This window comes from Salvelinus fontinalis, chromosome 20, assembly GCF_029448725.1.
Source record: "Salvelinus fontinalis isolate EN_2023a chromosome 20, ASM2944872v1, whole genome shotgun sequence".
NCBI lineage: Eukaryota > Metazoa > Chordata > Actinopteri > Salmoniformes > Salmonidae > Salvelinus > Salvelinus fontinalis.
Window position 1 is genome coordinate 21,787,957 of NC_074684.1, and position 14,417 is coordinate 21,802,373.

Here is a 14,417-nt window from a genome sequence, read left to right on the forward strand (position 1 = left end):
TCCCTGTCTTGGGAACCCTTAGTAGATATCCATGACAACTCATCTCAGGACAGTAATAGAGTCAGATAGAGTCAGCCAACAAAACTGATCTGATTTTATCCTCTCCTGGGTGTTCTCAAAATAGTCCCTTCCTAGGTCAATTTTAAGTTTTGTCACCCTGGCTCAGGTTAATAAAATCTGAGCCAGGTACTCGAACTGACTGAGGGAAAACTAGGTACACCAGAAATAATTATTAGTTTGATTCCCTAGGAAGGGATATTGGAGGTGGATTATGCACCTTAAGTGCAAGACACTAAAAGTCGTGCCATCATCACAAGTGTTTCAAGGCTGCAGAGCAAATAGCCAATATGATATGCTACATGATATCCAGTATTTTTAGAAGCTGCCAATCATGAGATTCCTTTACAGAGCAGGTTCCAAAATGTATGCTGAGCTATGTTACAAATTAAGTTACCTATAATAAGGAAGTAAAATGTAAAGACATACTTAGACTTTTGTCGATACTGTACCTTCGACTCGCTCAGTCATGCTGGTTTGAATATGTAATTTCAGTAATTAATCCCTTAGGAAAAAAAAAAAAAAAACGAAGTTGTAGAGAAAAAAACAAACATGGACTGCCACTTCACTAATCCTGTTTGAGTCCTGATGGTCGAGGATGAGTCCATGCACAGAGCCCCTACAAGGAAGAACTGCCACAACCAAAAGATATTACAACTGGTGTCTGGACTGGATGTTCAATTCCCCTGAAGATGAAAAAGGATAAATATACCAAAGGGTCACCGTCACGTATGTTCTCTGAAGAGGGTCAATTAAAGTCCAGGAGGGGGAGAGCAAAAGTTGAGGAGGAAAAAAGTTCCAGGGCTGGCCAGAGGAGAGGTGCAGATGCAGCCTAAAAGTTTTCCCTGCCCATGATGGGTGTAGATCAGGAAGCATATAGGACAGGAGTGGGGCTTCAATGTAATCTTAGCCCAGGCTATTCTGCCCTGCCTGGGTTATTCTTAGAGCTAGCCACACCAGCTGTATTCTGCTTTGCCTTTTTAGGCTAGGGGCGTGACCCCTTCCAACAGACCTGTACTGTCATGGAGTGGAGAGCAGAAGGGGCATAAGTACTCCTCTCCTGAACAGCCCCCTCCCTCTGCTGGCCTGGGAATGGGACTGGCAGACACACAAGTCACGTCACTCACAGTGGAATGTCCACAGGCAGGAAACTGAGGAAGATGTTTTTAAAGCTGATCTTGATTAAAAATAATATTACAAATTAAATAATAATAAAAGCCACAGTCAGGAGCTGTTCATCTGTCACAGGATGCCAGGCTGATTGCAGCCTAAGTGCTTTGTTTACCTTTGTGAACATGAAATAAAAGATACAGACTCGATTTACTGCCCTTTGGGATTGCATTACCTGTGAAGCGCTGTGCCCACATTATTATCTGGGTGCCAGCTGGGTCAGTCACTTCCCACTCAACAGCCTGGCACCTGGCAGCCTGATTTAGGCATGGTTAGTCCAATTATTCATAGATTATCTTTACAACTGTAAGACCAAAGCATATCTGATATGATGGTTGGAATATAACCACTGACATTGTATGATTCCCAGATTCATGTACATCTCAAAACAGGAATCAAAGCCACAACAGAAATCCATGACAACGGATGCCGCTGTTTGATTTTGCCTGTCAAATGCCCCACAAATCTGGAGAATTTTTTTTGCAAATTTCAAATGTAATGCAATTGATCTTTCGGGAAGAAATGTCATGCATTTTAACCTCCCTCCTCTCTTGGCAACCACACGCCTCTGCTGAGAAGCCTTTTTGACAAGCTAAAGCAGTTTAACTGCTGCCTGATCCCTGAGCTCACATAAAGGGCTGAAAAGACACATTTCGTATGAGGATGTTGAGTACAGTATCCTGAGATTTGTTTTACAAAGAGACGGACATATGGCTGTATGTGTGATCTACACAGTAATCTGTCCTTTGATTAAAATGTACAGGCATTCAGACTAGAGACAAATAAAAAATATCATTTTGTTTTAACATGTCGTTATTCCTCCATAACTAGTAAAAGTCATTATATTGACAGCATTGCACAGTCAGCTACCACTGTTGAGATAAAACAGAAAGGCCTGCTGATGAAATCGTGTGCAATCAGGGGTAAAACATCTCTCCCTGCAGAGTGACGCACTGTTGTGCTGGGCACACACTGACGTTTACAACCACGGCCTTTCTGACAGATCACTGTGACACCTTTAGGGCATCATTACACCTCAAAACCTCAAAAGTGTTTTGAGAACTTTTGAGAACTATAAATCATGTCCTGGCAGTGATAGACCCCAAAGTGGGACCACTGCAACCACCGCTCAATCAGTCTTACAGCATAATACTCTCAATGCAACTCTATCTCCATTGCTGCCTATGTCATACATTCGTTTTTTTTTAAAGCTGGGACTTCCACGAAATTGATGAAAGAAATGCAAACATTGCAAACATGGAATGACAGAAGTTAGGCTAAAACTAGAAAAGTATATTTCCTGAAGAAAATGGGGTGTGGATTTATGGTTTTGAAACAAGTTATAGTAGCGGTATTGACTGCAGTAGTAATGATAGTGACTTGAAAAAGATTGATTGATCAGTTGTTTATTTGGATAGAATACGGAAGGATAGCCTGAACATATAAAATTTGGTTTGGCGTCTCTAGCTTGAACAGTTCATTAGTTACTATTGGTGTGTTATTTTATGCTAATGTGTGCACATTTCTACAGTTATAGTTTATACTTTATAAAGTAATAAAACTAATCAAGTTAGGATAGCCTGAACATTAGAAAGTTGGACTTGTAGCCTAAATGGAAAACAATATTGATGGAAATATTGATTGATTGGAGTGATTGATCAATCGGTTGATTGATAAGATGGAATATCCTGAACATGAGAAAGTTGGTCTGGTGTCTCTAGCTTGAACGGTTCAAGAGTTACAATTATTGTTGGTGGGTATTATATGCTAATGTATGCACAATTAAGTAGTTATAATTTATAGTGCAGACCAGAGCTAGAACAGAGCTAAACCAGCGCTAGTGCGAACCAGAGCCAGCTAACTACGCCCACGACCAGAGCTAGTGCAGAGCAGAGCTGTAGTTGTGGTCAGTAGTTGTATGGTTGTCACGTTCCTGACCTATTTATGTTAGTTGTTATGTGTGTTAGTTGGTCAGGACGTGAGGTTGGGTGGGCATTCTATGTTTTCTGTTTCTGTGTTGGTTTTGGGTCGCCTGGTATGGCTCTTAATTAGAGGCAGGTGTTTGGCGTTCCTCTAATTAAGAGTCATATTTAGGTAGGCGTTGTCACAGTGTTCGTTGTGGGTGATTGTCTCCTGTGTTTGTGTATGTCGTTGCGCCACACGGGACTGGTTTCGGTTTGTTTGTTAAGTGTCATTTATGTGTAGGCTTTTTCCCTGTTCGTGCGTTCTCGTGTGTTATGTGAGTCCGTCGTTCAGATCTGTTCTACACCGTTTATTTGTTTTGTTAGTGTATAGTCAAGTTCGTGTTTTTTCGTCTTGTCATTAAATTCATTATGTATTCAAACTCCACTGCGCCTTGGTTCAATCCCTGCTCCTCTTCGGATGAAGAAGAGGAGGACAGCCGTTACAGAATCACCCACCATACCAGAGCCAAGCAGCGGAGTCAACGGAGAAAGGGACAAGAAAAGGAGGAACAATGGACATGGGACGATATATTGGACGGAAAGGGTTGCTACACATGGGAGGAGATCCTGGCTGGGAGGGATCGCCTCCCATGGGAACAGCTGGAGGCACTGAGGAGAGCAGAGGCTACCGGGGAGAGGAACCGGAGCTATGAGGGAACGCGTCTGGCACGGAAGCCCAAAAAGCCCGTAAGTAATTCCCAAAAATTTCTTGGGGGGGGGGCTAAGAGGTAGTGGGCCAAGGGCAGGTAGGAGACCTGCGCCCACTTCCCAGGCTTACCGTGGAGAGCGGGAGTACGGGCAGGCGCCGTGTTACGCAGTAGAGCGCACGGTGTCTCCTGTACGAGTGCATAGCCCAGTGCGGGTTATTCCACCTCCCCGCACTGGTAGGGCTAGATTGAGTATTGAGCCAGGTGTCATGAGGCCGGCTCAACGCGTCTGGTCTCCAGTGCGTCTCCTCGGGCCGGCATACATGGCACCGGCCTTACGCATGGTTTCCCCGGTTCGCCTACATAGCCCGGTGCGGGTTATTCCACCTCCCCGCACTGGTCGGGCAACCGGGAGCATTCAACCAGGTAAGGTTGGGCGGGTTCAATGCTCAAGAGTGCCAGTACGCCTCCACGGTCCGGTATTTCCGGCACCACCTCCCCGCCCCAGCCTAGTACCTACAGTGTCTACACTACGCACTAGGCTACCAGTGCGTATCCTGAGCCCTGTTCCTCCTCCACGCACTCTCCCTGTAGTGCGTGTATCTAGCCCGGTGCCTCCAGTTCCGGCCCCACGCACTAAGCTACCAGTGCGTCTCCAGAGCCCTGTACAAACTGTATCTTCTCCCCCTACTAATCCTGATGTGCTTGTCCTCAGCCCGGCGTCACCAGTGCCGGTACCACGCATCAGTTATAGAGTGGGCTTTGAGAATACAGTGTGCCCTGTCCCTGCTCCCCGCACTAGTAGGAAGGTGCTTATCATTAGCACGGTGCCTCCAGTTCCGGCACCACGCACCAGGTCTACAGTGCACCGTATCCGGCCAGAGCCATCCGTCTCCCCAGCGCCATCTGAGCCATCCGTCTCCCCAGCGCCATCTGAGCCATCCGTCTCCCCAGCGCCGTCTGAGCCATCCGTCTGCCAGGAGCCTGCAAAGCCGCCCGTCTGCCATGAGCCTGCAAAGCCGCCCGTCTGCCATGAGCCTACAGAGCCATCCGCCAGACAGGAGCCGCTAGAGCCGTCAGCCAGACAGGAGCCGCTAGAGCCGTCAGCCAGACAGGATCTGCCAGAGCCGCCAACCAGACAGGATCTGCCAGAGCCGCCAACCAGACAGGATCTGCCAGAGCCGCCAACCAGACAGGATCTGCCAGAGCCGCCAACCAGACATGATCAGCCAGAGCCGTCAGAGAGCCATGAGCAGCCAGAGCCGTCAGAGAGCCATGAGCAGCCAGAGCCGTCAGAGCGCCATGAGCGTCGAGAGCCGTCAGCCTGCCATGAGCGTCGAGAGCCGTCAGCCTGCCATGAGCGTCGAGAGCCGTCAGCCTGCCATGAGCGTCGAGAGCCGTCAGCCTGCCATGAGCGTCGAGAGCCGTCAGCCTGCCATGAGCGTCGAGAGCCGTCAGCCAGCCATGAGCGTCGAGAGCCGTCAGCCAGCCATGAGCGTCGAGAGCCGTCAGCCAGCCATGAGCGTCGAGATTCGTCAGTCAGCCATGAGCTGCCCTTCAGCCTGAAACGGCTAGATACCCAGAACTGCCCATCAGTCCAGAGCTGTCTCTCTGTCCGGAGCTGCCTTTCAGTCCGGAGTTGCCCCTCTATCCTGATCTCCCTCTCTATCTTAATCTACCTCTATATTCTTATCTATCCCTCTGTCTTGATTTATCTCTCTGTCCCGGTGTTGTCCTTATTAGTGTGGTTATTAAGAGGATTTTGTGGGGATAAAAAGAGGGTGGACATTCTTAGAGGGAGGAAGCTAGGATGGATTATGGTGGGGTGGGGACCTCGCCCGGAGCCTGAGCCACCACCGTGGTTAGATGCCCACCCAGACCCTCCCCTAGACTTTGTGCTGGTGCGTCCGGAGTTCGCACCTTGTGGGGGGGGTAATGTCACGTTCCTGACCTATTTATGTTAGTTGTTATGTGTGTTAGTTGGTCAGGACGTGAGGTTGGGTGGGCATTCTATGTTTTCTGTTTCTGTGTTGGTTTTGGGTCGCCTGGTATGGCTCTTAATTAGAGGCAGGTGTTTGGCGTTCCTCTAATTAAGAGTCATATTTAGGTAGGCGTTGTCACAGTGTTCGTTGTGGGTGATTGTCTCCTGTGTTTGTGTATGTCGTTGCGCCACACGGGACTGGTTTCGGTTTGTTTGTTAAGTGTCATTTATGTGTAGGCTTTTTCCCTGTTCGTGCGTTCTCGTGTGTTATGTGAGTCCGTCGTTCAGATCTGTTCTACACCGTTTATTTGTTTTGTTAGTGTATAGTCAAGTTCGTGTTTTTTCGTCTTGTCATTAAATTCATTATGTATTCAAACTCCACTGCGCCTTGGTTCAATCCCTGCTCCTCTTCGGATGAAGAAGAGGAGGACAGCCGTTACAATGGTTGTGCTGTAGGTTCCTTGGGCCCTCAGTATGGACGTGGTCACTAGTTGTGGTCAGTAGTTGTGTCATTGTAGTCAGTAGTTGTGGTCAGTAGTTGTGATAAGTAGTTGTGTAGTTGTGTTGTAGCTTCTTTGGGCACAACAGGGTGGACTTGGTCAGTAGTTGTGGTGAGTAGTCGTGGTCAGTAGTTGTGATCAGTAGTTGTGTGGTCAGGTGTTGTGTGGTCAGTAGTGGTCAGTAGTTGTGTGGTTGTGGTCATTAGTAGTGGTCATTAGTTGTGGTCAGTAGTTTTGTAGTTTCGGGTCAGTAGTTGTGGCTACTAGTTGTTGTCAGTAGTGTTGTTCAGTAGTTATGGTCAGTAGTTGTGTTGTTGTTGTCAGTAGTTGTGTGGTCAATAGTTGTGTGGTCAGTAGTTGTGTGGTTTTCATCAGTAGGTGTGTGGTTGTGGTCAGGAGTTGTGTTGTCAGTAGTTGTGGTCAGTTGTTGGGTGGTCAGTTGTTGGGTGGTCAGTAGTGGTCAGTAGTTGTGGTTATGGTCATTAGTTGTGGTCAGTAGGTTTGTGGCTGTGGTCAGTAGTTGTGTGGTTGTGGTCAGTAGTTGTGGTCAGATTGATCGATTGATAGATTGGATCTGATAGCCTGAACATTTGAAAGTTGGTCTGGTGTCTCTAGCTTGAAAGGTTCAAGAGTTACTTAAGCTTATAAGAAATCCCGCTATGCCCTCCGACGATCCATCAAACAGGCAAAGTGTCATTACAGGAATAAGATCGAATCGTACTACACCGGCTCCGATGCTCGTCGGATGTGGCAGGGCTTGCAAACTATTACAGACTATTACTACAGCTGCCCAGTGACAAGAGCCTACCAGACGAGCTAAAGTACTTCTATGCTCGTTTCGAGGCAAGTAACACTGAAACATGCATGAGAGCATCAGCTGTTCCGGACAACTGTGTGATCACTTTCTCCGCAGCCGATGTGAGTAAGACCTTTAAACAGGTCAACATTCACAAGGCCACAGGGCCAGACAGATTACCAGGACGTGTACTCTCAGCATGTGCTGACCAAGTGGCAAGTGTCTTCACTGACATTTTCAACCTCTCCCTGAGTCTGTAATACCAACATGTTTCAAGCAGACCACCATAGTCCCTGTGCCCAAGAACACTAAGGTAACCTGCCAAAATTACTACCGACCCGTAGCACTCACGTCTGTAGCCATGAAGTGCTTTGCAAGGCTGGTCATGGCTCACATCAACACCATTATCCTAGAAACAGATCCACAGGTGATGCAATCTCTATTGCACTCCACACTGCCCTTTCCCACCTGGACAAAAGGAATACCTATGTGAGAATGCTACTCATTGACTACAGCTCAGCGTTCAACACCATAGTGCCCTCAAAGATCATCACCAAGCTATGGACCCTGGGACTAACACCTCCCTCTGAAATTGGATCCTGGACTTCCTGACGGGCCACCACCAGGTGGTAAGGGTCGGTAACAACACATGCGCCACGCTGCTCCTCAAAACGGGGGCCCCTCAGGGGTGCATGCTCAGTCCACCTCTTGTACTCCCTGTTCACTCATGACTGTAGGGCCAAGCACGACTCCAACACCAGCATTAAGTATGCCTATGACACAACAATGATAGACCTGATCACCGACAACGATGAGACATCCTATAGGGAGGAGGTCAGAGACCTGGCCGTGTAGTACCAGGACAACAACCTCTCCCTCAACGTGATCAAGACAAAGGAGATGAATGTGGACTACAGGAAAAGGAGGACCGAGCACGCCTCCATTCTCATCAACGGGGATGTAGTGGAGCAGGTTGAGAGCTTCAAATTCCTTGGTGTCCACATCACCAACAAACTATCATGGTCCAAGCACACCAAGACAATCGTGAAGAGGGCACAACAAAACCTATTCCCCCTCAGGATTGGCATGGGTCCTCAGACCCTCAAAAGGTTCTACAGCTGTACCATCGAGAGCATCCTGACCGGTTGCATCACTGCCTGGTACTACTCGGCCTCCGACTGCAAGGCACTACAGAGATGTAGTGTGTACGGCCCAGTACATCACTGGGGCCAAGCTACCTGCCATTCAGGACCTCTATACCAGGTGGTGTCAGAGGAAGGCCCTAACAATTGTCAAAGACTCAGCCACCCTAGTCATAGACTGTTTTCTCTGCTACCATATGGCAAGCAGTACCGGAGCGCCAAGTCTAGGTCCAAGAGGCTTCTAAACAGCTTCTACCCCCAAGCCATAAGACTCCTGAACATCAAATCAAATGGCTACCCAGACTATTTGCATTCCCCCCCCCCCCCCCATTACACTGGTGCTACTCTCTGTTATTTATGCATAGTCATTCTACTCTCTGTTATCTATGCATAGTCAATAACCCAAGCACGCGCTAGCAAGATCCTATTGGTGTGTTGTAGCATGTATTTCGTATTTACGTTTGGGAACACCGCCTATTTGAAGTGCGAGTGTGCACATATTACCTCAATAACCTCAACTAACCGGTGCCCTCGCACACTGACTCTGTACCAGTACCCCCTGTATATAGCCTCACTATTGTTATTTACTGCTGCTCTTGAATTATTTGTTACTTTTATTTGTTATTCTTTTTTTGTATTTTTTGAAACTGCATTGTTGGTTAAGGGCTTGTAAGTAAGCACTTCACTGTAAGATATACAACTGTTGTATTCGGCGCATTTGACAAATAACATTTGATTTAATTTGATTTGAGATAAGACCTGAGAATTATATTAGCAAACCCATCAATGACTGATGAGTTACATAGAGACAATATGCTACCTGGACATTTGAGATCAATCAAATACAAGTAGCGAAAGACATTGAAATTTGTTCAGATCTGGATGGTGCAATAAAGAGACTTAATCATTTCCATCTTTTCTTTCAAGACACACAGAATTTACTCTGAGATGCTATCATTAAAGGGCAAAGCAAAGAGCTTGCCATCTTCACATAAGTATGTAAAAGTTCTTCTGTTGATAAATGTGTTATTACTAACCTGGCATTGTACGAAGCCCCAGCAATAAGATATTCATGAGTCCTCAATTGAAAGAAAACATGCAATGACAGATAGCGATACACACTCTCTTCTACGGCTGTTTGAACTCTAAGCACTGTTTACTTCCACACTCATTGGTTTCTCTGAATTTGTGTGGACGAAGCATAATGTTGGACACCCCTAACTGATCAAGGAATACAGCGTCTGCAGTTCTGCTGCTGATGTAGTCATTAAGACTTACTGGCAGCAGGCCTCAAGTGCATTAACTACTCATGCTAAATGACCATTATAGAGAAAGGGGTCAAGACTTGACGATCAAAAGTAACTGTTGATGTACTATTGACTCCACAATAACATGTCATGAATTTGTTGTGGGTTAGCCTAGCAGACACAGTAACAATACTCCAAATGGGGTGGGCCACAGTTTTGCTGTGTCAAACCAAATCATAAGTTTGTCCTGCCAGCTTTAAGTGGCCATCTGGATTCATGCTGCATCAAGTAACGACCGAGCTCAGCGCTACGGGGAAACATCTGAAAACACAAACTAGCTAACTGAGCTCTCAGACAACACTAAGGCTATATGGATCTAATAGTGTTGCACGGTATACTGAAACTTCGGTACTTTCTTAATACTAGAACATGAAATACGTCTCACGGATCAAGTCTGTATCAACGCAGCCGATGTCCCCCTTAATGCCACGTTCACGTGCAAGTCGGAATTAGGAAGCTGCACCATCAGAAATTTCTGACTTTCCTAGTTTCGACCAGCATTTGAACGCGGCATAAGCCTTGTTCACATTACTCATAAGCACTCAGTCACGTGGCACCGGATGTCATGCATTTTAATGAGAACATCCATAGCAGAGTGGAATCGCAATGCCCCCTTGTGGTTGAAGGCTCCTTTGCAAGAAGGACTCTGCATACTTTGACATTTTCCAAACTTTGTTTTCGTCTTCAGTCCAGCCAGTGTCCGTCGAAGAACAGGAAGTTACCAAACCACAGAAGAAGGGTATAGCTAGCAACTTGTAACCCATAAATTAGTACTATTTTAATTCTAATGTTAAACAATACACATTGCTTGTTAAACCAGATATATTATAAGACTGTTGCCTCCCGTTTAAGTTTTTGTGATGGTAAGGAAGTTTGTTTTTATTATAATTATTAGGTGGAGGTGGCTAGCAACAGTGGTATCCTCAATCAACCTATGTTTTAGCTAGCTAACATTAGCTAGCTAGAATAACTATAAAGTTAGAGAAACAAGTTGAGAAAAAAGTAACGAAAACAAAACATGTTTAATTATCACTTGAAACAACATATGTATCCTGCCTTGGATGAAAAATTCACATTTGGCAATCTCCCAAAATAAATGTGATTTCCATCTTGCATTAATAAAAAACACTATACTCAAAGATATTTATAACTAACCCAAGATAGTTCATCTGTGTCATTTACAGTGGGAGCAAATGAAGCAGAACAAGCAAGGAGGTGGACAAAGCCAAGCACGTGCTAGCAAGATCCTATTGGTGTCTTGTAGCATGTATTTCGTATTTACGTTATGGAACACCGCCTATTTGAAGTGCGAGTGTGCACAAACTCAATTCGACCTTACAGCCCTTCTAAACAACACCATTTTTTGCAACTTTGGCAAAGTGTCAAGTCTATAAAACTTAGTGGGAACAGAAAAATACATTGAGATCAGACGTTTCATCGATAAGAAAATTTGCAGAATGTACGCCCAGTTTCCCGTAGTTCCATCCTCTCCCTCTACCCATGACTGGACTTCCTCTTATTACCATATTTGGTGGTCAGAAAATTTTCGAAACTGATGTTTCAGTTTTATAGCCCCTGTGACATGTCTGTGTTACCCCTTCTGTCTGTGCTACACGTTCAGTAGCGGGCAACAGTGTTGTCTATCAATCGCTGTCCACCCTGTATTTTTTTGTCAAGTTTATGAGTATTTATGTATAAGACTAGATCACTGTCTAATATGGTGCAGGACATTTTCTGACCAGCTGAGCTACTTTTGTCATTGTCTAACCATGATTTTGGTGGCTAAATATGCACATTTTCGAACAAACTCTATATGTATGTTGTAATATGATGTTACAGGAGTGTCATCTGAAGAATTCTGAGAAAAATAATAATAATAATAATATATTTTGGCGATGATTACGTTATCGCTCTCTTTGGCTAGAATCAATGCTCTGGTAACGTTTGCATATGTGGTATGCTAATATAACGATTTATTGTGTTTTCGCCGTAAAACACTTAGACAATCTGAAATATTGTCTGAATTCACAAGATCTGTGTCTTTCCATTGCTATGTGCTGTGTAGTTTTAAGAAATGTTTTATGATGAGTAAATTGGTAATACACGTTGCTCTCTGTAGTAATTCTAGGAGCTTTGGTGAGATTTGTGATGCTGGCTGCAATGGCAAACTATGATTTATACCTGAAATATGCAAATTTTTCTAACAAAACCTATCCTATACCATAAATATGTTATCAGACTGTCATCTGATGAGGTTTTTTCTTGGTTAGTGGCTATCAATATCTTAGTTTAGCCGAATTGGTGATAGCTACTGGTGTTGAGAGAAAATGGTGGACAAAGAAAAATGGTGATTTTTGCTAACGTGTTTAGCTAATAGATTTACATATTGTGTCTTCCCTGTAAAACATTTAAAAAATCTGAAATGGTGGCTTTATTCACAGGATCTGTATCTTTCATTAGGTGTCTTGGACTTGTGATTTAATGATATTTAGATGCTACTATTTAATTGTGACGCTATGCTAGCGATGCTAATCAGTGGGGGGGGGGGGGGGGGGGGGGGGGTGCTCCCGGACCCGGGGTAGAGGCTCCTGAAAGGTTAATGCGAAAAATATAAATGTTTAGATGTAAATGTAAAAAATGTAGATGTAAAAAAGTTGAAAGTAATGATATGAACTCAGACAGAGTTCAATATCACAGAGCAGTAGCTGAGTTTATCTGTCTGGATCACGTGCAATTCTGTGACTTTGGCTAATATGCCTTATTTTTTGCAGCGGTATCGTTTTGGTATCGTTGATGAATTGAGTATTGTGATTGTATCAAGCATCGTGATACTAAACCTGGTATTGGTATCGAAGTCAAAATTCTGGTATTGTGACAGAGCTAGGATCTAATTATACATCACAAATGGATGTGCATCACACAATGCTCTGCAAAGAAGACCAAGGGGGAGTAGGCCTTGGTTTGAAGAGCAAGTTGATTTGATGGAGTTTGTCAGAATGTAAGCACTTTCAATAATCAGAATGAGAGGGTTATAGAATATGGGTTGATGCATTTTATGCTTTATGACCATTTTCCCTATCTCTTCCACCATAAAGGCTTTTGTGAAGACGATTCCTCAGGCTTGAGCTAAACACATGATAAAGATATTGTGTACGCTGCAGGGGGCTTTATCAAGTCATGCTGAGAATCATTCACTTGATGTATGCCTGACAGACAGAATACTGTTTCTGAAGGTTTCAAGTAGAAAGCCATAGATAGACTAAGCTACAATCACATTCAAATATATGTGTGATTATCTATTCTCTGGCTTGATGCATTCTTGTTCTACAGGTGACACTTACCCGGAATAATTGTATCTCACTCTGCTTGTCTAACTAATGTTGTTACCTCGTTATGCAGGTCTCGTTCACAGGAGTAATCCATAAAAGCCTGTCCTCCGAGCCAAGGGAATATCAATAGTGACTCAACTGGGATTTCAACGATAGCCCCCTCTGGTGCTGCTGCCTGCTACATCACAACCACTCCATCACATTAAAGGCTACAATAAAACAGTCCCTGAGAAGGGATATAGCAGAAACTCATAATACAGTACATTTGGCAATAAGACCCCTTTTGAATCCAAGCCATAAAATCTGTAGCTAGATGTATTAATGCGTAATTACCGCTAGCTGACCGCTGGGGCTGTAGTAGAGCGGGTCGAACGTTTCAAGTTCCTTGGTGTCCACATCACCAATGAACTATCATGGTCCAAACACACCAAGACAGTCGTGAAGAGGGCATGACAACACCTTTTACCTCTCAGGAGACTGAAAAGATTTAGCATGGGTCCCCAGATCCTCAAAAAGTTCTACAGCTGCACCATCGAGAGCATCCTGACCGGTTGCATCACCGCCTGGCAAGCGGTACCGGAGCGCCAAGTGTAGGTCCAAAAGGCTCTTTAACAGCTTCTATCCCTAAGTCATAAGACCACTGAACAATGAATCAAATGGTCACCAGACTATTTACATTAACTCCCCCCCACTGCTGCTACTCACTGTTTATTATCTATGTATAATCACTTTACCCCTACCTATATGTACCAATTACCTTGACTAACCTGTACCCCGGGACATTGACTCGGTACCGGTACCCCCTGTATATAGCCTAGTTATTTTTATTTTATTGTGTTACTTTATATTCTTTTTTACTTTTGTTTGTTTGGTAAATATTTTCTGAACTCTTCTTGAACTGCACTGTTGGTTAAGGGTTTGTAAGTAAACATTTCACGATAAGGCCTACACTTGTGTTCGGTGCGTGTGACAAATAAAGTTTGATTTGATTTGATGTAGTACACCGTCTCCTTCTCCTCCTGAGACAGGTGACCCAGGATGAGGCTAAATTACAGGCAGTGGGCATCTCAGAGGACACCTGATTCCAACAATATTACTTTACAGTAAGACTCCAACCATTTCCACATAATAGTACCTTATGTGTCCCTGTGTTGAGAAGGTACACTATCAATGAAGGACTTCTACATTACTGATTAGATTACATTGTGTTCTGGCGCCTGCCCCCTTTTATTTATTATCAAAGCCAGCAGTTCAAAGGAGCCATACAGAGCGTGCCAGGATGTAACTGCTGCCGGTTTCCACCCGCCTTCCATTTCTTTGGCAGCTTTCAATGGGGAAGGAAGGCCTCACTCAGGGGAGAGAGATGCTACTGCTGCCCAAAACATCCAGTTCCATGAAATACCTTACAGTGGAAATGTAATGTAAACAAGATTGAGCTTCTTGAGATGTGCAGAAGTGAAAACTCCAACGCCTTACCAACATCTCCCTGATGTTCTGTTTGAAGTGGATGAGGCTGGTGAATAT

The 14,417-nt window shown here is 44.7% G+C and overlaps 1 protein-coding gene across 10 annotated transcripts in view; it reads right to left on the bottom strand.

Annotated features, from left to right (window-relative positions):
- LOC129817513 (triadin-like) overlaps window positions 1-925 on the bottom strand; it is a 69,063-nt gene extending 68,138 nt beyond the window's left edge. For 9 of the 10 annotated variants that reach the window (XM_055872833.1, XM_055872834.1, XM_055872829.1 and 6 more), the window contains exon 1: window positions 510-925. In XM_055872833.1, coding sequence (XP_055728808.1) covers window positions 510-528 — 19 coding nt within the window. In that variant the 5' untranslated portion in view covers window positions 529-925. Of the gene's footprint in view, window positions 1-486 lie in introns of all 10 variants that reach the window. The other variant, XM_055872831.1, reaches the window with a different exon arrangement.
- Window positions 926-14,417: the final 13,492 nt, after the last annotated feature.